The 23,127-nt window shown below is 34.6% G+C and overlaps 1 protein-coding gene across 2 annotated transcripts in view; it reads right to left on the minus strand.

The window, feature by feature from the left end:
* Positions 1 to 23,127, minus strand: part of MALRD1 (MAM and LDL receptor class A domain containing 1) — a 204,643-nt gene that overhangs the window by 133,498 nt on the left and 48,018 nt on the right. For both annotated transcript variants that reach the window (XM_015853499.2, XM_015853500.2), the window contains exons 14-20: positions 20,022 to 20,174; positions 19,782 to 19,887; positions 18,560 to 18,927; positions 16,535 to 16,947; positions 10,413 to 10,500; positions 8,464 to 8,640; positions 6,117 to 6,288 (exon numbers count right to left, since the gene is read on the minus strand). In XM_015853499.2, coding sequence (XP_015708985.1) covers positions 6,117 to 6,288; positions 8,464 to 8,640; positions 10,413 to 10,500; positions 16,535 to 16,947; positions 18,560 to 18,927; positions 19,782 to 19,887; positions 20,022 to 20,174 — 1,477 coding nt within the window. The remainder of the gene's footprint in view (positions 1 to 6,116; positions 6,289 to 8,463; positions 8,641 to 10,412; positions 10,501 to 16,534; positions 16,948 to 18,559; positions 18,928 to 19,781; positions 19,888 to 20,021; positions 20,175 to 23,127) is intronic.

The raw sequence follows: 23,127 nt of genomic DNA on the forward strand, positions 1-23,127 counted from the left end.
ATTTTTCCAGGAACATTCATTTGAAATTTGTTACTAATGATATAAGTAGACATTAACAAACAAATTATGATAAAATGAAAAGACAATTTGAACCTGGAATCTAATAATACTTCATACTTCTTTTCTGAGGATGGCTTATTTCTCTCAAATGCTGATGCAGTCACCAGAAATTCAAAGTTGAGCTTCTAGTTCTACAGAGGAACAAGAGAAGACTGGAGACATTTTTGGCACAGTGTTACGTTGGTGGTTTTTGTTTTTTTTTTTCAGAGTACTCTGCAACTCTTCCTCATATTTTTAAAGAGGTGTAACCAGATGAAATATTATGTATTCTCAGATAGTACTTTCAAAACAGAGAGAAGAGGCAGGAGAGTGGAGAACTGGAGTGAAAGAATAGAAATCAATAATTCTATAATCATTTTAAAATACATTTCTTTTTGTTGTCTCATTACCTTTTCCCTTAAGTCTCAATTCTTATTTAACATTCGTTCAACTCAAGAATCACAAGAACTGTACATACATAAGCGCAATACACATGGGAGACTGTAGTAGACACATTCACTATAGCACACACTATAAACTCCTTTTAGCAAGGCTGAAATACTCCCTTCCTTTCATTTTCCATATTCTATGGGGTACAATAACCACATTCTGAAAGAAAGCTGTTGAGCCTGCAAGACTTAATTTTGCATGTTTCACTTCACTACAAATAGGGTTCTCAAATGTGATAGATAGATATGCTCACACATCTATCTAAAGTAAATAATACTACTGAGAACAGCTCTATGGAGCACAAAAACACTACATAAAGCTCATACCTCTCCTTTACTTATATCTAAGCGCAACTACCTGTAGTACTCTCAGGTATCATTAATCCTCTCAACATTGAAACAATTTATTTAAATGTGTTGTCATTAATTTCTGCGCTTCCAAGAAATTCCTGCTTAAAAAATAACAACACAGCCTAAACAGAATGAGAGAGGAAGTTTAACATAAATAAATCATAATGAGACACATCAAACTCTTCAGACACACATCAAAACAAAATGACAAACATAGAATTGGTGTAGTAAAACTTCTGGTGGCATATTGCTATGAGTTATAGTTTTGTGTTCAGGAAGTCATTTCTTTTGGTGAGGAGGTTTTTGTGTGTGTGTGTTTGTTTGTCCTTTTGGTTGGAGTGTAGACAATTATTTGCCCATCAGTCTTTTCAAATTTGTTCTATACATTTTAAATGCATTTAAGCTGTTGGAGGGATTGTCTTTGTAAAATAGAGGTTCTGATTAAAGGATACGAATTTGTGGTTTTTTTTTGTTGTTGTTGTTTTTTGTTATTTTTTAAATAAATTAATAAGAAAAAAAAAGCTGTACAGTAATTTTATTGTTGTTAGCGAAAGATTAAGGAGTGTACTGCATGTTAAAATTGTACGAGAAGCAGAAATCTCCTCTAGAAGACTTCTGATTAATAAAATAAAACAAAACAATAAGAAAAAACACAAAAAGCACATCTATGTTGTCTGGAGTATACCATGAACAAAGCTTTATAGGAAAAAATGTAATTCTATAAATGAATCATAATTATTTTTTGTAGATTCATCTGTTGCTATTGTTTGGATTTGGATAAGAAGAAAAGAATACAAAGGGCCATGCAGACTTGGTTGGAGAACAGACTGGAAATTTATGTGGTTTATATTAATTAGTGATAGAATGTAATCACAGCAGAGCAGAGACGACTGAGGCAGTATGTCAGTGCTCAGTGCTCTGGGACAATTTTGTGTATTGTGCTAAGGGTACATAGTACAGCAATTGGAACCAGCATTAACTAAAATTAGGCTGGAGTTAATCAATACACCTGAACTGCAGAACTCACATATCATTTACAGTCAGAGAGGTGATGAATGAATCTCAAATCTGATGTGCTTCAGATTTCATTCTCTTTCACTAGCTGAGCAGGACGTCATGGAAGCAGCAACTGCAGTTTCAAAAACATTAGATCTCTTGCTCAGGTAAATCATAATTGATGCACGTTCCTGTACAACTGTGCTTTTTGTAAGGATTTTGCATTTTAAAGTTTTGAAAATCTCTATACTGAACTGTATGTATGTTTTCTAAAATATCACAGCTACTCTTTGAAGTTGCGTAATATGTTGGTTACATTAAAAGTAGAAATCGCATCACTGAATTAAGGTTCTCTAAAAATATCAGAAAGCTAAAGTAACAGATCATCTGATATCCAGAACTCAGGCCTAATTAACATAGCTGAAAATCAGCATGCCTTCATAATGAACATTAGAGCTAAGATTCAGATGTTTTTAACTAGCCTAATCCCCTTTTCTACTTTTTGATTTGTCCAGCCAGTGTCATTGTTCTCAGAAAATATCTTTTCAAACTCTCTCAAGATTTACCAACAGCACTTAAAACCACTGCAGCATTGCCAAACAACCCACAAAGCAAAAGGCCACAAAGATGAAAGATCTCATATTTTGGTCATGATATACAAGTCGCTAGCTGTTAGTTGGATTTTCTTCATTGGGGATTTTAGCCTCATGGCTTCTAACTGACACAGAGCTGAGATTAATTCATGGTGTTTCCATGGCTCATCTGAACCTGCCACAACTCATTAGCATTCTGTCATATCTCCATAAATCCTGTCAGGCTGAAGGCAAAGGGAAACAATGAGAAGGAATTTCCTTCTCAAATAACTAAGCTTAGGGTGAAAAAGTCAATCTAAATTCTAATCACTATAGGCATTAGTTTTAATTAGCAATTTTCTACATTTCGGTACAGAATAGAATTTTACCTTGCTGTAAAAACTGCTTAGTAAATACACTTTTACTTAGCATCAAACATCTAATGCCTAATGGTTTTTTAAATTGCCTTATCACCTCAGATATTTGCCAGCACACACAGTAAAGTAGTATTTGTGATACTGTGCCAGTACTTCAATGCAGTAACTAAAATTAGTACATATTTCACAGCCACTTTGATAACAAACATACCTTATGCTGCACCTTGTTGAAAAAAATACGCAGAAATAAACCCCTTCTCTGCACCTTGATTATCTGAAGTCTTATTCTCAGGAAAAAAAACCCCAAAAAACTAATTAAAAAACTGAATGGTCACAAACTTTCTTTCTGATGAATGATCTAGAAAGGCTGTAATTACTGTACATTATAATAAATAAAATAATAAATATAACAGTAATAATATGCTACACTAATGTTTTGGATAGACAGAAAAACTAAATTTCTTAAAAGAAAAAAAAAAAAAGTTTGAATCACTTATATGAGAGAATATGTTTCTAAGAGTTTATAGGACTAACAGAATGCATCTTCCTGTAGCACCTAAACAGCAAGTCGCTCTAGGGAAAACATGAGAATATATCTATTTTTGGGAAATGATAATTGAAGTCTGCTTCTATGCTTTGAGTGAGGGATTTGCATGTAAGAACATGAATGTCTGAGGGTCAACATCTAAACTTCATGTGGACAGAACTATTGTTATCCAATAACTGAGGAAAAGTGGAGATTGTTCCCCTCAATCTCCAGTTTACAACTACGCTTTTTGCCTCTGACTTCTAGATTTGCACATCTTTCCATCCAGGCACTAGCAGGCTGAAGCAGCACTGATTTCCCTCTTATTGTTCTTATGGATTATTCTCATGCCCTTAGGCCTCTGAATCCTGTGACAGTGATGTATCTATTAAATCAGGTTTCCCATAGGGTAGAGATTACCACTTTGGAAACAGCAGTAAAGATGTTATTTTCTTTCATGTCTCTTGTTTTATACATTTTAGTTCCCTTAGAAAGATGAAGAAAAGGAAATAAATAAATAAATAAATAAATAAATGATGTAATAATAATTACCCAGTAATGTTCACACACAAAGTCACCACCTAATCAGTGTTCAACGTTGGCTTCAGACCTCTCAGTTTTCGGGGACTCTCTCTCTCTCTCTCTGTTTTTTTGATTTATTAGCCTCAATCATATTAGTAATAGTAAAAGTAATAGTCTTGTGCGGGTTGGAAGGGACCTTAGAGATCATTGAGTCCAACCCCCCTGCTGCAGAGCGGCACTTCTACCACTTGTGCCACAGGGGGGATTCAGACCCTGGGCCCCAGTGTTGCAAGGCGGCATTCCTACCACTGCGCCACCAGGGCACACCCACTGCGTCAACAGGGCACAATGTATTATATTGTGTTATCTTGCATTCCGATATCATATTTAGTAAAATAAGTTTTTCCTCCTTAGATTGCTGCCTCTGTTCTTTTTCCCAATCCCCCCCTTTTTTTCCCATTCCCCCCCCTTTTTCCCCATTCCTTTCCAGGCTGGGGGCCTTACAGGGCAGCTGCCCCTGTCAAAGGCAAAGGTAAATCTGGGCAACCCGTGACACAGGCACAGTGTGCTTCAATAGCCATAAACACATCTTAAGCAGAGAAAAACGAACAAATAAAATTATCCTGGGAAAATATGGCTAGTTCTTAGCTTCTCTTACAAAAGCATTTCAGGGGAAAATATGCTGTAACAAAGAGTGCTATGTTGGGATATTGTTGAATAAGCTGTTGAATATTGTTTTTCCCTATAATCCCTTGTGTTTTGTTCTTACTGTTGTTGGCTTGCCTCTTAAATAAAAAGATAACCTCATTTTTAGTGTCAGTGTATCCCATCAGATATGAAAGGTCCAAAAAAAATTTTGTGCATGTAAGCCTCACTCATGAAACATTCCTTGCACAATGATTTTCAGGTTAGAGTTAATCAGGTCTCTGTCCCCTTCATACCAAATATTTCTTAATTGTGCTGAAGAACAGTTCTGGAGACTACCTACAATGTGCCATGCACCCAAAAATGTATTCAGTATACATTTCAGTATTTCTTTTCTTATTACATCTCTGTCAGGGCCAGCCTAAGTCCAATACTCCAGCTGAGGCCACATGAAGGCTGGCTACAACCCCACCCCGCTGGCTACAACACGGTATTGTAATCCATTCATGTACCAGGATTAATCTAATAATTTCTATACAAAACCACTGTGATTTAATAAGAAAACACACAATGTTACAGCTCATTTTTGTCAAGGAATAACAGTTAGTTACATCTTGTTTGAAAACATAATACTACAGACAGAAAAGAAATACTATGACTATGACTTGGCAGAGTAGTATTATTTCTGATTTTTCTATTAAGTGATAATACATATATAAAATATATTTAAACTAACCAAAACTACAATTCAGTTTAACTACCATTGTTTCAAATTGCACTACTTAATTACCAAATGTTACCAAATAACAGCTGAATTCACAAGACCCATTGTTGAGATAATTGATGCTGCACACTCTTGGCAAAATTGCACAAATAGCAATAGTTAGGAAGACATTACAGCAAATGCATGTTTGCCATTTGAGAAGAAAACTGATCAAGATGATGAACACCATCAAATAAATTAAACAGTAACAAAAAATTGTTTAAACATTTTTCAAAGTCTTTCAATTCAGCCTGCAAACTATTAGCAGGAGAATTTTGCAATAGTGAGGAGATAGTACAGAATGGGAACAGCAGCAGCCAAAAACTGATGCTGATATTTCAAAATTTGTTTTTCTGGTACAACAACCTCCACGTAAGTCAGAGCAGAGCATCCTCCCCCATTGGATGCTACAAGCAGTCCAAGCTGACAGTACAAGGTGCTAGAAGGAGTTTGGTGTCTCACGGTTTATGTATTAGTTGTATATAGACAGGGGCATGGATATGTGTAAAGGCAGAGCAACTGTGTCTCCTCCAAACAAGAAGTGTGTAAAACTTGTTTTCCCAGAAGAGGGAACATGCTTATACTCCATGTCCTCTAGCAGCAGAGGTGAACATTTAGTATTCTATATAGAGAGAATTTTGAGGGATTGCTTATACAAGAGCATTTAGAAATTTGTACCTGTTTATTAACCACATGTTACTTGATTTACCTATTGTATTGACAACATTGATCCTGTTAATTTTCACTTAATTGCATGTCAGTAGTAAATCAATTAGCTGCTTCAATACTTTGAACTAAGCAGTTTTTCCTGTAGCAATTCATACATGATTAAACTCAGTCCAAAAAGCAGTTGACTACTTGAAAAACTTTACTCACGTAGTATGATCAGTTGATGGGCAGTGTTCTTCTTCTCCAGGATATAGTTTTGCTCCACTTCCAAGTTCCCACTTAAACATTTTAGCAATGGAATCAGTATCTTGTATCTCTTCCAAGGCTGGTTGATACCATCCACACTGGGTGTTATCTTCAAAACTGCAGATTTCCTTAGCTTTAGAGATGAACAGCAAATATTTCATGTTTATACAAAAACAGGGGATTGTTAATTTATACCATGATAAAATAAATAGAAAAACAGGGGATTGAATTTGTAGAATCCAATTAATACTTACACACTTCTAAAATTAATATTTTTTCCCCTACAGATAAAATATCCATGATATTTTCTATGTTCTTTCCTATGAGGCAGATATTTTTTAGAAATAAAGCAATTATTTTCACCCTTGATAATTATCAGTGCATGTGCTCTGATCAGCTTTCAGGCCATTCAAATAATCTATCATGTAATACACACTGGGATGTATGTAAAATGCATCTGATGTTATTGTATGTTAGTCCTACTTTAACACATTGATGATATTACAAACTCATTGCAAATGTATAAAAAAAATCCCACACAGAAACTCAGAGAAACCAGTTAATTATTTCAAGCAGACCCTGAAATTCCTGAAAACTACATAATAATGCTAATATTTGACATTGTTGTCAAGTACTGAACTTATCTTACTAAGTAAATATGCAGATGCTTGTGCCTCAATTTTTGATTTCCCGAGTAACTGGACAAGAAAAATGAGCTCACTACCATCCCTCCCTCATAATGCATCTCCCTAAAGAATATTTGAGTGGTGAATTGGAGCTAACTGTTTCTTCTTCATTTATGCTATTTAGTCTGCAGAATTCTGACTACAAATGATAGGGAGTGTGTTTTGAATTATAGTTTTATATCTTCATTGAGATATTGAAGAAATAAAGCACAGACAGTGTGGTCTGTCTAGATCTCTATCCATATGAGGATTTGTGATGCTTCCTGAGACTACAGAGTAGAACAGTATTATGGTATTCTACCCTAATTAAATTTAAAAAAAAGAAAGAAAGAAAAAAAAACAGTTTTAAAAACATTGCTTCAGATAAGAAAGATAACACATCCCTGAGAAAATATTTTTGCCTTCATATGGGACATACTTAATTTCTTCTATTCCAGCATTGTCATTCGAATGATTAATAGCCAACAATGCTGTAGTGATCAGAGCGTTTGGAAAAAGCAAATGTATGAAAGTATATGTTCCCCAGTGCTTAAATATCTAAAAAGGAAAAGACTGTAAGACATCATAAACTTCTGAGGAATAAAGTGTCTATCCAGAGGGCTCTTCATGTATTTTTCCAGTGTAGTTTTTCAATGGTTAGTGTTTATACACATTATAGGAAATAACCCCACTCACAATTACATGCCAGATTAATTCACATAAGAAACAGACAGTATGAAGCCTAGTTATACATTTATTAGCTAAGTCCTCAGTCCTGAGAGAAGTGTCTGGAGTTTTCAGGCAGAAGGTCTTTGACAGTTTCTCCTATAATACTATAGCATGAACTGGTGCAACTCTGAAGCAATAAACAAATGTCTCAGAAATCTATGGACCTTGTCTGGTGATACTGTCCATTTTCCCTGCTCCATGGTTCTCATCAGGTGCTTAGGAATTTAGAGATTGAGACACTCACTAGCTTTTATGTGGAGTACACCACGCTGTATACTCTAGCCATATGAAAACACCTGGGACCCATAACAGGATTAAATTTATTTTCTCATTTTAACTTAGGAGGTCTAACACTAGGTTCTACTGTCAAATCAGAGTTTACAGCTCATTTGGCAAAATCAAACTTACCAAGTGAACAAAGTAATGGCAAAAACATCATTATTTTCATAGCTGAACTACAGCGTGTTTGCTGCTGAAAACACTAACTACAGTTCACAGAAGTAGATAAGAAATTAAGCCAAGTATCCCAGACAAGTGCCCCAAATATGAGACTACAGAGTTATTCTGTCTTCTAAACTGTTCAACATTTGAAAAATTGTTATGTCAATATATTTGATGAAAGGGGTTTTCTTTTACCTATTTTGCCAATAAGTTGAATATATAAATATATAAAACAACAAATCCAACTGTCCCATTAAGATGCAGGGTGCAGAAAACACCTCAGCTTTACATATTTTGAGCAAAATTTTATTCTTTTTCTAGGGAAAATCTTTTTTTTTTTTTCTTTTTTTTTTTTTTAAATTATGCCTAAACGTTAATATCAAATCACAAAGTTAAATAAGCAGTAGTTAAAGCAATATATGGAATAGGCAGAAATTAATAAAATAGGAAAGTACAGAATGTAGTACACTCACCACAATCTGATTCATCAGAATTATCAGAGCAGTCAGGTCTAAAATTGCACTTCTGGTTCATGTGGATGCAATGTCCAGAGTCTCTACAGACAAATTCATTCTCTGTGCAATTGTTGAAGGGGAGTGTGATAGGACTGGAAGTTCCTGATAGAGTTGTAGAGATTGTTGGCAAGCTTCCTTTAAAAGATAAGGAAAATTCTGAGAAACGGAACAAAGGTACTCCAGATTTTTTATGACTACTTTTATTTGCCACTCAAATCCTTGCTCAAAGTTACAGTTTTATGGGGAAAAAGCTTAGCTGAACAGGCTGGTTTTTTTTTAAATGCTGCCCAGCAGACAGTCAACTGAACACATGATGGCTATGTTTCCTTGGTGAAAAGCCCTTGGTCAGTCATATCAGCCAACCACTATTTACACAGCCCTCAACACCTGTAGCAACTTACTTAAGTCTCTCACCTGGCTTTCCAATTTAAATGAAAGTAGTCAGTTACTTCAAAAACTAATGACACAGAGATCGTCAGAACAGTTACAAAAACTCAATCTCCTTGAGAAGCAAAGCTAAGAGATTGTTAGATAACAAAGGCCATTTTTCAACACCCTGAATACTGTAACTAACTGTAGAAATTACCAGGTAACTTTCTAACCTTTTAATTTCATCAATGAAGAAATATTTTTTTTCCCCTCTAGAAAAATGTGCTATCATTATCTTGTTCCACCACAGCTTTTCAATACATTTTTTATGTTTTTGTCCTTCTGTTGTTTACTATACACCTTTCTTCAGGCTAACTCTCATTTCTTGAAAACCTTTGCTATCCTTGTCCAGAAAAAGAATTTTCATTATACAATTCCTTCTTTGTATTTAATCATTAATGAAATCATTAGGTGTTTTGTTTTGTTTTGTTTTGTTTTGTTTTGTTTTCCATTTAAGGCACAATATCATCCAGACTGATAATAGATTCCCCACAAACATGATACACATATTTTGAAAGGTAGCAAGCTCCTCTATGATATCAAATGAATGATCCATTAATATGGATTAATATGAATCAACTCCTTTCCCGCATTTGAAATAATCCCTTTTCTATAATTCTGAAATACCATTTTGTCTAGAGGAAACATCACCAATTAACTCATAGTTAAAGCATTCAAATCGTGCATCAAAAATGCATGCTCAAGTTTCCTACATCTTTTATATCGCATAAGTGACTTTACCATCAAGTTAATAAGCCCACCTCTCCTTGTTTGAATTTCTTAATAAATGGCATCTGGAAGCTGGAAAAGGTTTCCTGAAGAAGTTCTGGATGCCCCAGAGAGGTGTACAGGCTGAATGGAGCCCTAGGTAGCCTGAAGTAGTAAGTGGTAATCCTGCTCATGGCAGAAGGGTTGGAACTATACGATTCTTAAGATCTCTAACAAGGCAAGCCCTTCTATGATTCTATGATGATCCATCAGACTACATATAAAGATGCAGTTAATAGTAATCCCCTTAAAATCTCTTCTGTGATAGATGTAACGTAATAGAATTCTGTAGATGTCGTAATACTCTACGGTACCCATGACTTCTGAGTGCAGGCTGCCTCATCACCTGAACTGTTTGCATGCTGTAATGTGAAAGCAATTGCCTGTGTAACAACTTTAAACATTATTCAGGTGAGAACGAAGGTTGCATTAAAAAGATTTCACTGAATCAGTACTGCTAAATTTGCTTTCTTTCTTGTAATCAAAATTCCAAAGAATATGAAAGCTCCCTATTTGCTAAGAATTTGTTAAAAAGAGTCTCTTTAGGACCTTATGTATACAGCTATTTTCTCTTGATGCCTGTCTCAATTTCATTGTTAGATCTGATTTAGTTTGATCTGGTTATGCTTTTCCAGGTGCAGTACTTACAAATAACAGAAAACAATCAGCCCATGGAAAAGGGATTTACATAGCTTCAACTCTGTCCTTACCATTGTAAAGAGCACAGTCTAGAAATGACAAGTCATCAAGTCCAATGTCTCCAGTGAAACCATCTCCTACTGTACCTTTCACCAAGATCTAGGGAAAGAGTAATTAAAAAATCATTTTTCAGTGTACAGTAGACTTCCACTTCTCATTAAATGTTTCATATTGATGGATAAAAAAGTCATTTTCCATGTCTCACACTTAAAATAAGATTAAATTTGTTCTAGAGGATATATTCTATTTAGAGACACTTTACAGAAGGGGCTAATTATTATCAGCTTTCATTGGTGGTCACATTAATCACAGTGAACCATAATACAATAGTTAGCTTTATAATCATGTAAATCCACTGAAACATCATTGTGATATAAAATGATGGCAAGACATTATCGTAAGTGGCACATTATGATTAGCTCCTTTGTTACTTATTGTAACAATATTAATAATGGTCAATTATAATAACATTTATGTGAATAAATTATATACCTTCAAATCTCTGTATGATGAAAACAAGTAGGTTATAGGTGTGTTCTGGAATCCTTTGAATAAAAATATTCTAAATACTCTACAAATTCATTAGAATTGTCAATGTTATAGCTGCTTACTTTCTCATTATCATCTACTACCAAGGAATAGGAGATGTTAATGCTGGTGAAACACTCTATAGATGACTGAATAAGCCTATTCATTTTGAGCTGTACTGAACTGTAAAAACTTAAGTGAGTGATTAGGGAAAGATTTAATGAGAATTTCCTTGATGCAACTAATTCATAAGTCACTATTCACAAATGAAAAGGGAGGGAGAGGGAGGAGACAAGAGAGAGGGCAAAAGAGGGAGAAAGAAAAAAAAAAAAAGCCTTCTAAATCCATAACACACATACACACAAAACCAACCACATATATATGTGTATATATATATATATATATATAGCTATTTTCAAACTAAACAAAATAAAAATGCTTAGAAACGGGACAAATTAAGCTGTCTTGTATTTGGAAATGTCATACATGAAAATGCATTATTTCAAAGTGACAAAATTTCCTTCAGTTTAATTTTGACTGGCAAATGCACAACAGTTTACACGAAATCTTGGCAATTTTTTATGCATGAGTTATTATCTGTTCATAATTTATTACTCATAAATGAGCTAAAATTCAGGCAGTGGCAGAGGGTTTGGTTACCAAAATATATAATTATTAGAAGACAAATGAAGCTCTATAAGCTACTCTGTTTTTCAGTGGGATTGTGCTGAGTTTTGACTAATGTGAACTGGTAGGTTGAGAGACCTGCGCCCATCTAGCTGGCTGCAACACTCTGAAGACATGCTTATTTATCACCTCCTACCAACCTTTCCCTGGAGGAAATAAAATTCCTATCCCTCCTTAAGCAGTAATATAATAGCAATATCAAGTGACAGACCTGGCATCACACTGTAGGAGTAAGGCAAATTGGAAAATCTTCCTATTGATATAATGGCAATAATAATATCAATAAATTACTTAATTCCTCCCCCTCCTTCCCTTTTTACATTTGCCTTTTATTTATTTATTTACCTGGGGAATGGCATATAGCAAGAATTGAGTCAGTAAGACAGAAAACACAACATATAGGTGCATGCTCAAGTAAACATCTCTCAATGGACTTTATGTACATTCAAGTATTGGAGGTATTGTTCTAACCAATATTAAGGAGGCATAATTCATTGGTTTCTTTTCAATTTGTGGTTTTTTTATAGATTTTAGAAATGAGGACCATATTGTCTTGCATCTAGTAGTAGTTTAAAATAAAATCTATTAATAAGCTAGTTCTGCAGTATAAAACTCTGTCTGCTACTGTGGTTAAACACTGACCACTTAAATAATTTGCCTACTGAAATTCTGCAATCTTCATAAGCTATTATTAAACTATCTCCAAGGAATTCATCTACCATAAAATTCATTTCACATCTCATTTATTATTTGAATGAGGATGAATAGTTCCCAAATTTTCCAGCTTTCAGAACTTCAAGATCTAGTCTGAACAAAGATTATAGAGGTATGCTACATAAAACATGATTCTTACTCCATAAGAAGCAAAACAAATTAGAAGGACACATTATATGCAGAAACTCATTGATCTCTTTATATTTTGAAACAAGTAGATTTTTGAAGGGTGAAGGAACTCTGTGACAAATGTTTATAGGACAATTACAGTGAGTAACATTGTCCGGTACACATTCTATTTTTATAGCAATCCATAGTTCTATCAATACTTAATTCCCTCAGAAGTTTAGCAAAATTAAGATTTAATTTCCATACAAACATAGTTTTAGCTAGGGTGGAATTCATTGAGGTATGGAAAGCCCTAAAAGTATCTGAATGCACAAGAAATAGAGATTGAATAGGATGTACGTAGCTGGTCATACAGTCAAACAACATCTCTGGTCTGTCACAGGAAATATCAACAGTGTTACATAGTGACTTTATTAGAAGTCAGAACTTGCTGATTTTGATAAGGGCTATTACAGTTACCTCTGGTGAAAGACAAGGTGGTTTGGTTTGAACAGCATAGAAACATAAAAGTGTATAATAGTACAAACAAATCTGAAACAATCACAGAATCACGCATCTACATTTTAGAAGCACTATACAGACACAAAGAAAAAGTATCAAGAAAAGTAAAAAGTTTCTTATGACAATAGAATTTGTGTTATTATTCTCTAGAGGTCCATTTCAGCCCCTACAATTCTGCGATTATGTGAAATCTGAAAACCACAGAGTAGTGAATAACAAGTTAACAGGTATGAGAGGTGAAAGAAGCTAACACACCGAACAAAGATGACGAAACACGGGCAATACCTGGAGAGGGAGTTACCAAGCTGCAACAAACGCAGATGAATATCAGCATATATGAAGCATAATTGCAGAAATTAAAATCCACAGAAACTAATGGCAACATTTAATAGACAAAAAAAAAAAAAAATTAAAAAACATGAATCTCAGCAGATTATTGGGGAAAGCACAAAGAATATGAGGAAAAGAAAGATAAAGTGAAAGTTGAAAATGAAGTTGCTGCTAGAGTGGAAATCCCTTATGACAAAATCCTTGAGAGAAAATTACTACCAGGGAATGCTCAAGAGTGATAACGGAAAAATGAACACAAGTGGGCATTAGAAGTGTAATAAATAGAGGAATCCTTGACGAATTCACAGCATCTTTCAACACTGAATTTTGATGAAAGATATGAGTTTGACCAACAAAATTTAATGAACTCCAACTCATAAGTCAGTCAAAGATTCTAGCTTTTCTTGCTTGTTCCTCAAACTGCATGCACTGCTATAGAAGCATTTCACATATGCTCCAGCCTACCCAGAACTATGTGAAGAAGGCTGAAGGATCTCTCTAGCATGTAGCACCTCTGATTATGTCATCCTATAGTCTATCACCATCAGTCCTGCAAACTCCTGCACAAATAACCCACCGAGAAAGGCACATCCCACTGGGCACCAGTAGACCAAGTCTTCTGCAGACCTAAGAGTTCTTCAGTTCACAGCTAACAGTTTCAAGGCAAAACTTCCAAGATGCCTCTCTCTCTCTCTAAATTGTAATGTTTCACTCTGTGAATATCCTGCCATAACAAAGTAAGACCTCATGCTTCCAAAAGAAGAATTCCAGTGATTCTGAAAGTTGTTTTCTGATGTTTCATGTAGAAATGACACTGAGTGACTGCAATGGGGAGAGCTTCCCAGCTAAGCAGTTGGTGGGCACAAGGAAACTCCTTAGGGCTCTAGAACATAACAACAGAAACTACAGTCCTATAGATCTCTTCTGTCTTGCAGATGCTGCAAGGGTCATCTCACATTGTACTGTATAACATTTAGAGGGGTTAAAATAAATATTTTTTAATAACATTGTTTGCAATGGAAGAAATTCCCCCTAATTTAAAGATGTCTACAATGCACAGAGGGATTGATTTTGCTATTTTCACATAGCAGCGCAATTCCATTTTCTATATCCAAAGAAATTTGAATGAGAAGAGCAAAGCAAAACAGCTACATTCATCTAGAGATGTAAAAATAGTATCTTTGCACTTTCTTCTGAGCAGAAACTCATGTCAGATTTTATGATTTTTCAAGGAGGATGAAAGTAAACACCATTCACCGTTGACATGAGTTAGGCTATGATAGACAGGTTTTTACTGTCTTTTCAAATGCACTTATAAGGAAAAAGCATGTAAGTAGATATCTCAGGGATATGAAAATAAATTTGGATCATATAAAGATGTAAGTACACTCAACAGTCTGTTTTATTTTCAGTGCTGAATCAAGTGTCCCATAAAAAGTAACGTCTCTGACAAGGAATATATTTTCACTATCAGTTTTCAGCAAAAGTAAATTAATGCAACTTCTTCCTCTATTTTCCAAATCACAGGGGTTGGTTATTTCTGTAATGCATCTAGGGAGTTACACATACAGAACAGTTACTGAAATATTGCAGATGAATACTGTACTCCTTTGCTTACAAGGGGAATCACAAGCCCTCATATAATCATAGAATCTTTTGAGTTAGAAGGAACCTCTAAAAGTCATCTAGTCCAACTCTCCTGCAGCAAACAGGGAAACTTAGACCTAAATCAGGTGCTCAGAGCTCCATTCAACCTGACCTTGAATGCATCTACTAATGGGACTTCCACTATATCTCTTGGCAACTTGTTCCAGTGCTTCACCACCCTTGCTAGAGAAAAAATCTTTCTTACATCCAATTTAAATTTCCATTCTTTTGGTTTAAAACCATTTTCCCTTGACCTATCACAACAGATCCTGTAAGAGTTCTCTTTCTTACAGTCTCCCTTTAGATATCAAAAGGCTGCTTCCAGGTCTTCCTGGAGTTTTTTTCCAGTCTGAATAACCCCCACTTTCTTAACCTGTCCTCATAGAGGAGGTACTCCATCCCTTGGATCATTTCTGTGGCCTGCCTCTTGAGACCTCCACAGGTAGTACACTCAAACACAACTCAACTCTTCCCAAGAAAGTGAGAATTGCAGCTCTCCATTCAAGTTCAAGTACTTCCCAAAAGGTCCAGAATACACAGTCTCTCAGTAACTACTCATATTAGAATACCAGATTATTAAGTTCCTTGTCAAGTTCTTGGTCATTCCATTTCTGAATTCAAAAGGTAATAGGATCACTACAGGTACAAAGTATGTGTATATTGGGCTAGCTTTATTACTTGTGAATTTTAACATTAGAGATACACTTAATCTTACCTCAGAGACAGTCATTTTTTTGACGTAAAAAAATTATCTCTGAATTTTCTGGTTCATTCATTTGATCAGTTCTGCTCACTGATATCTTATTTAACACTGATATAAAATATCTAATGGAATAGTAACAAACTTCAGCAACAATTTGATGGCATTTAGAACAGGTTTACTGTGAAATTTAAAATTCTGAGAAAAAGGTTGAGATGGGGAGGACAGGACCAATGGAAATCACAACCATTCAGAATGCTATAAATGGCTTTGCCTGCATGGAAATATTCTCAAAAATGTGAATTTGCAAGATATAAGATTGGTAAACAATGATCTTTTTATTGGAATGTGGCAAACAAATGACAGAGTTGCATAGCAAGGGAAGAGGAATATGTGGTATCGGTTATCTTACGTATATGCCCATATTTTACATTTGCAGGAGAAAAAGTAAAGGTCTGAGTTTAAAAAAATCCAGGCCACCTTCAGAGTCTATGGATATTTATTAACTAGGTAACCCAAAAAAAAACCAAAAACCAAACAAAACAAAAACCATCCTGCTTGATAGTATCAAGTGAATCTGAACATTTCCTTTTCAACCTGAATATCACTTATGAGATAATAAGCACTTCAAATACTGGGGAAACAGACCAGAAAAATAAATAAATAAATAAATAAATAAATAAATAAATAAATAAATAAATAAATAAATAGATAGATAGATAAATAAATAAATAAATAAATATCCGGAAGTACTTCCCCAAAGAAAACCATCCCACGGACATATTGCAAAGTCAGAGTTATCAGACGGTTACTAAGAGGTTTTAGATTGCACTGTCATTTACATACTTTCAGAGTTTTATGTTGCATCATCCATATCATAACCTAGAAGGATCATACCTGAAATGGCTTAGAGCTGCTGATGTACAGCGTGTGCCTTATCCATCTTCCTCCTTGATTTCCATACTTGTACCACAGCAGTGTTCCCTTCATGTTACTCATAGTTCTCTGGAAGACTGACAAAGTGTAAACTTGCTTTCCAGACATATGATAATGAAAGCGGAAAATGCAGGTTCGATTGTAAGTAGGACTGAAGAGAGGACTAAGCAAAACAGCCTTATCTCCAAATTCTTGTGGCTCTGAAGACTCCATATACAGGTAATGCCCCAGACTTGTGCCTGTCGTGTGATCCTTTAATGGTCCTGTATTAACTGTAGGGGTTGGTCCTTGTATCCTGATCCAGTCAAAGTCATCCTCCGTGTCCTGTACCCAATTGCATAGCCCATTTTCAAAGTCACACTGTAGGTCAGGGTCTGAAATGCACATAGAACAGAATGTCAAGTGTAAAATAAACAAAACAATACCAGAAAGTGGTATTGCTTTAATATATTCTTTATCACTGCCTTTCTTAGAAAAAGAAAATAATTTGTTTTCAAATACTTGTAACATAGATAAAAACCCATTTGGTCTATGCAAGAATTCTCCCCCAAAATACGAATTCACACTTGTTTAGGTAAAAAAAAAAAAAATAATAATAATACTTAGTTAATTACTTTCTCTCTCATTACATCCGGTAATCAATACATTATTCTTTCATTTAATAAATACTGTGAAGAACAACTTGATAGCATGAATAGTAAAATGATTTATGCATCTTTACAATTAAAGTATGAAAAAATCCCTGATTTTTTATTATTTTTTTTTATTTTTTGAAAACTGATGGACTGGATTAAATAAATCACAGAACTTAACTTTGTGGTTAGACATAATAAGTGACTTAATGTGTTTTTACATGACACACACCAAATTCAAAAGGCATTTATAACACATCATTATTTAACATCAAGACAAAATATATTGATTAGAACTATTAATTCTAATATAAAGAAAACCAAGTTGCGTATTAGAAATGGTTAACTAGTGTTCCAGCTTTTCATCTACCTTTTATAAACAGTAATTAATGATTAATATGTAATTATTAATCATGTAATAGCCAATTCTTTGATATTTTATTTAAGCTTTTATTTGTTAAAATGTTTAAAACTGAAAAATCAGCCATTCAGTATTTTCTTCCTGTAGATTTCAACATGCGTAAAGAAAGATCACCATTTTATAGGTTGGAAAACTGAGACGCACTGGAAATCCTGCACTACCTTTGATATTCAGATCAACTGATCATACTCAGCAGATACCAGTGCAGTCTGGTATCTCCTGCTATCAAGCATGTAGGGTGCCCACTGTTTCTCAAACTCACTCTGATTTGCATAATTTGGTTACCATAGGATGTGCTAAAGCATCTGCTAGTTAATTTTGTTCAATATTAATGTTTTTGAGTTCTTAAAATTGATGAAAGTGTGCTTGGGTGAGAAAATCGATTCTGCCCTTTAGCACTACAATGTGAATGCCCAAAACATGAATGAATTCCTACAACCTACTTGTCTGAAAGGGAAAGTGATGCCCAAAATACCTAGTAATTTCTAATAACACAGGTATTTTTATATTTTCCAGCTAGATAGTGCTATATAGAGATAGGATACACACTTTTTTTAGTCCACCTATATTATTTTATTTTTATCATTGTAGCCCAAACCAGCACATTAACTGAGATCAACTGGGAGACTGAATTCTCTCCATTAAAATAAACTTGTAATGCATGCGTGCATTTTGAAAAAGAATTAAAGAAATACGACTCATTAGAATAAAAGAGGTTGAATTGCAATTGCACTTACCTTTGTATGTTACTCATCATATGCATTTAAGCTAATAATTTTCAGAGACTTCTATCAGTAACTATATTCAGTTGCATCATCACTGGCTATGACACTGATAGGCTGTAATTTTACTTTGGTGTTTTGTTTTTTTTTTTAACTGTGGGGATTAATTGGCAGTTTGTTTTACTGTAGAGCAATAATGGAAAGTACTCACTGCACTTGTCTTCATCTGATCCATCCCCACAGTCATCCACAAGATCGCACACCAATAAACGGCTAATACATGCTTTTGTGTCTCTGCACCAAAACCGATTAGGACCTTCACAGCTTGATGCTGGAGGTGGAAGAGCACAATTTTCAAATGTAATATCATCAATTGCTGAGACACCATCATAAAATCCCAAGCTGATTTTAATGAGTGAAAATTGGAAGGGATGCGAAAGACGTCCAAGCTGTATGACTGACTTCAACCATTGATTTCCCTGGTTGTAATATACCCTCCAAAGAACAGTAGGCTCATCCAGCCCATCCACAAGCAGCTGCATCTCCGCTGCTCCAACTGACTGTCCATAATTGTAATACCTAAAATGACAACAACAAACTTTTAATGCCTTTAATTTTTTTTAATAGTATTTTAAACAACATTTTAAAATCATTAATATATAACTGAGTAATCATACAGCATAAACTGGTTTTGTTCCTGACTCTGTTTCCAGAAGTGTGGTATTTCCAGACTTATAGATCAACTCTCTCATAATCATCTTTCTACAGTAAATATATTTGACATTACTGAGCAATACACAGAATAATGCTAAAATCATGCAAAGATTTATTTATGCCATACATATTTGACCTGAGTATACAAATAATGGCAGTTCTTTTTCTACTTCCCTCTTTGACTAGATTTTCAGAGTATGTGGTAAGAATGTAGCTGAAATACTTACTTTCCCTATGAAGATTGGAAAAGGACTGAAATTGGATTTTCAAGTCTTGCACTGGAGCTATCTTTCAAAGAAGGTACAATTCAACTTTGCATAATCTACTGATAACTCAAATGATGACTCAGGTGAAGTATGATGGATGATTTAGGATTTCATTTTGGATGATTTCTAAGTCTTGAGAGAATGTTTTCAGTTTGATAAGTCAAAATATTATCAAAATATTAGTGGTGTTTGCCTATGTATATGCAGACATAGTCCTTTAACGAGACTTTGCCAAAAGCTTTGCTGCAAATAAATCCCATGTTTTGGTTCTATTCTTCAGCTTTCTACATATTGATCATAAAGAAGACTATCTGATTAAGGAATAGACAAAGAAAATAAATACTGCAGAGGAGGCTGTGTACTACTGTAAATTATAGCCACAGTTTCAATCCAAGAGAAACTATGTGAGATGATCCAGAATTTTTAAAACTTTTTTATTTTTTTCCCCCATACCAAAAGGACATTGTGCAATTTGATCCTGTTTGTCCGAACTCTGGGCTTCGTAGCTGAGCAACTTGTGAAATGCTGCTGCTGTTTTTCAAAATGAACATAAAATGACCTAACAAAAGAAAACACAAAACAACTTTTCACTCTGAAGAAAGACTTCAAATAGTTCAAAATCATCAATTAAAACTGATTAAAGAGCAAGTATATCTATGCCAGCCCTTTGTGTCTAGGCTTGGATTGATTTACCTTCAGCCTTGTTGTAGGTATGATCTTGAGGAGGAGCTTGCCGCTGAAAAGCAGGTTCAAGAGTACTGCTGGAACTTCTTATCCAATCAAACCCATCTGCATTTGCAGCTTCAGACCAACCACAGCTATCACTTTCAAAGTCACACACAGAAACTGAAATGAGGTAAGAAACATTTCATTTTGTCATTGTGCATGACATGACTGAGAAAGCTTTACAGATTGAAAAGGAAATAAAACATTTTCAAAATGTCACCACCGTCCTAGACAAAAAGTCTAGTCAAGAGTTGTGGGGAAAAGACGCTGTATTGGTTTTATAAAAAATGGAGTGAGATAACAATCCCACAGGAACAACCGAGCTACCTCTGTACACAATGCATTCTTAAAGTAAAGCCTTTTCTCTAAAAGCAATGCAGCCAAAGCACACAAAGTGTGAGGAGCTGCTGAAAACAGACATTGCAAGTCTCATGCTGCAGAGCAGAAAAACAGAGCATGCAAAGCAATAACAAGACTTCTGCAAGATCTTTTAGGGAATAAATGTTAGAGCTAGAAATCAAATCCCTTATTTCCTGAATTTCAGCAAGTATGTTAAAGATAACAAAAGCATTCCTCTAGCTGTAAAAGGAATCAGGCATTAAAGAAATACTACAGTATTGGTAAAAGGAGGCCATCTCTGAAACACAAAATGTTGTACTAACAAAGGTGTGAAAAATATATTCAGCTGCATTCTTCTGTTCTTCTTTTAACACAGCAGTAATGCATTAGAAACTATATATAATGAAAAATAAAGGAGTTGAAAAATGAATGAAGAATGTACATTGACAAACATTTATGACATTAAACAGAAGAAGCATTACACTTTCCTCTTCTGCACTTAAAAAATTCCACCCTAATCACAAAATGATACGTTTGCTTACTGTAATTAGAATAAGCATTTAATGGAAAACGTTAGGAAAACTATTTCAAGAACTTTTACCCAGCACTTCATTAATTATGCATAAGGCCCAAAATATTCACAGGCATGACTGTCATTTCTACCATCATTTTATAAAGCTTTATCACAACTTGTAGTGGCCATTTCAAATGACATCTCTTGGAAAAGAGAATTGTATTTCATTGATTGAAAATATGAGGAGTTTCTTTTTCATTTTCTTTGCATAATCAGTATATTATTATTGGTGGAAGTTAGGGCTTCTACAAAAAACAAAATTTTGTGTGTTATTTAGCAAAGCACATGAAAACACAAATGAAAACAAAATAAAATGTAAGAGATCAAAGAAAATATAATTTTCCTATGCATAGGGTGTATGTGGGTCAGAAATGTCAATCAAGTGTGAAGTTTGATTTATTTTTTTTTTTTTCTTTAGGAAGATTGCTTTGCTACAATAACAACAGAATTATTAACAGATGTACAAGGACCTAGGCACAAGGGAAATGACTGATAATCCACTGGTGGAACAAAATAATGGGAAGATATAGTGAGCTAATTACGATTTACCTTTTGTTTGCTTGAGGCTGCAAGAAGAACAAGAAACTATCTAATTTAACTAATTCCCAGGAGAGCTACAAAGAATATGACAAACTTTGTACACAGACAAACATGCAAAAGTGAATGATATAACAGTTAAGTTTCTAAGCCCAGACTTCCTATATCTGTAACTTGTAACAAGACATAAAAGACACACTTCTCTTAAGCATGGGTGAGTACTTTGAGATGAAATAACCCACAAACCCTCAACTAATTCTTAAACCAAGTGCTTTTAAAATCTAGAGATGATGAAAGTATAGAGTCAGCTGGTAGAGCCTGGGTGAAATTCATTTGCTCTAAAATGTTTTATGGTGCTTCAGTTATCTTATTTTTTCATAATCACTTTGACAGGTACTTCATCATCTCAGTGGTGAAAGACAGTCAAGTTTGGTTCCTCTGCAATTCCTCTCATATTGAACAGACACAAATTATTCTACCATCTCTTCTAATACCTTACTTTCTGCCTTTCTTCTGTTCTTTGTTTTCTTACATGCTCTAATTATACTCTATCGAGCAATCCTGTGGCCTCTGCTGGGAGTTTTACTTGAGTATGAGGAAATTATTGTTAGTATTGACATTTGGAGGAAATTGCCTTTACAGTGTCAGTGGATTTAGGCTTCTCTGAGCTGACTTGTTATCACAACTCAAGTTTTCTTGCTGATTCTGGGTTGTTACAAAGTGTTTTTACATATTTTAAATATTTTTGTTTTGAGAAACTTCACTCAAAAATATCCCCAAATTATGTTCACAGCTCCTCCGTAAGTTGAATGAATGCCTAACAAGAATTTAAGAGGCACCCATGCTTAAAACAGTTGTTAAAATTGAATGATTATGAGGTAAGGATTTGTGCAAGACTGACGGTTCACAAATCTCTACAACAACCCCCCTCAGATCTTCCCCAGTCTGGCAGTAAAAGTATATTTACACAGAATACAGCATTCTTACAAAAGCCTCGCATGAAAAAACCCAGGTGAGAAGATATAATCAATCATTACTGGCTTACAACCTTCACTTTAAGAGGTGTTTAAAAAGACCCTCACATGCAAAGACATTCATATCCTTTTTCTAATCACCCATTTTAAAATAAATTTAATGGCTTACTGCTATATGTCACTCTACTGACATCTTAAAATCTAGGATCTAAAACAGTTTACCGGTGGACATACAGATCCTATAAAATTATTTTTAAACACTTTCATTATAAACACACCAAAAAATAGAATTTAAAAATGCAGAGGCTCATCACTAGTAAAGAAGGCTATTTATAAAAACAGACAAAAATCCCAACAAGCCTATTTGAATGTTGACAAGTTAGATCTTTTCAAAATTCCTGTGAGAGTTTTCACCTCCTTTGCTTTCCATCCCTAAATATTATCCCATAAAGCTCTGAAGATAATTTGAAACTATTACATAAAAGTTCAAAATTGAATGTTAATTTGATTTGCATTATTATACACTTCTATATATAGAATCCCAGTTTAACAATCACATAAGGCAGATAGGTACAATATTCTCCTCTTGTATGGCTACAAGAAACAAAACTCTTGAGAACATTTCCTTCCACTATTAATTTCTGTGGGG

This window comes from Coturnix japonica, chromosome 2, assembly GCF_001577835.2.
Source record: "Coturnix japonica isolate 7356 chromosome 2, Coturnix japonica 2.1, whole genome shotgun sequence".
Lineage (NCBI taxonomy): Eukaryota > Metazoa > Chordata > Aves > Galliformes > Phasianidae > Coturnix > Coturnix japonica.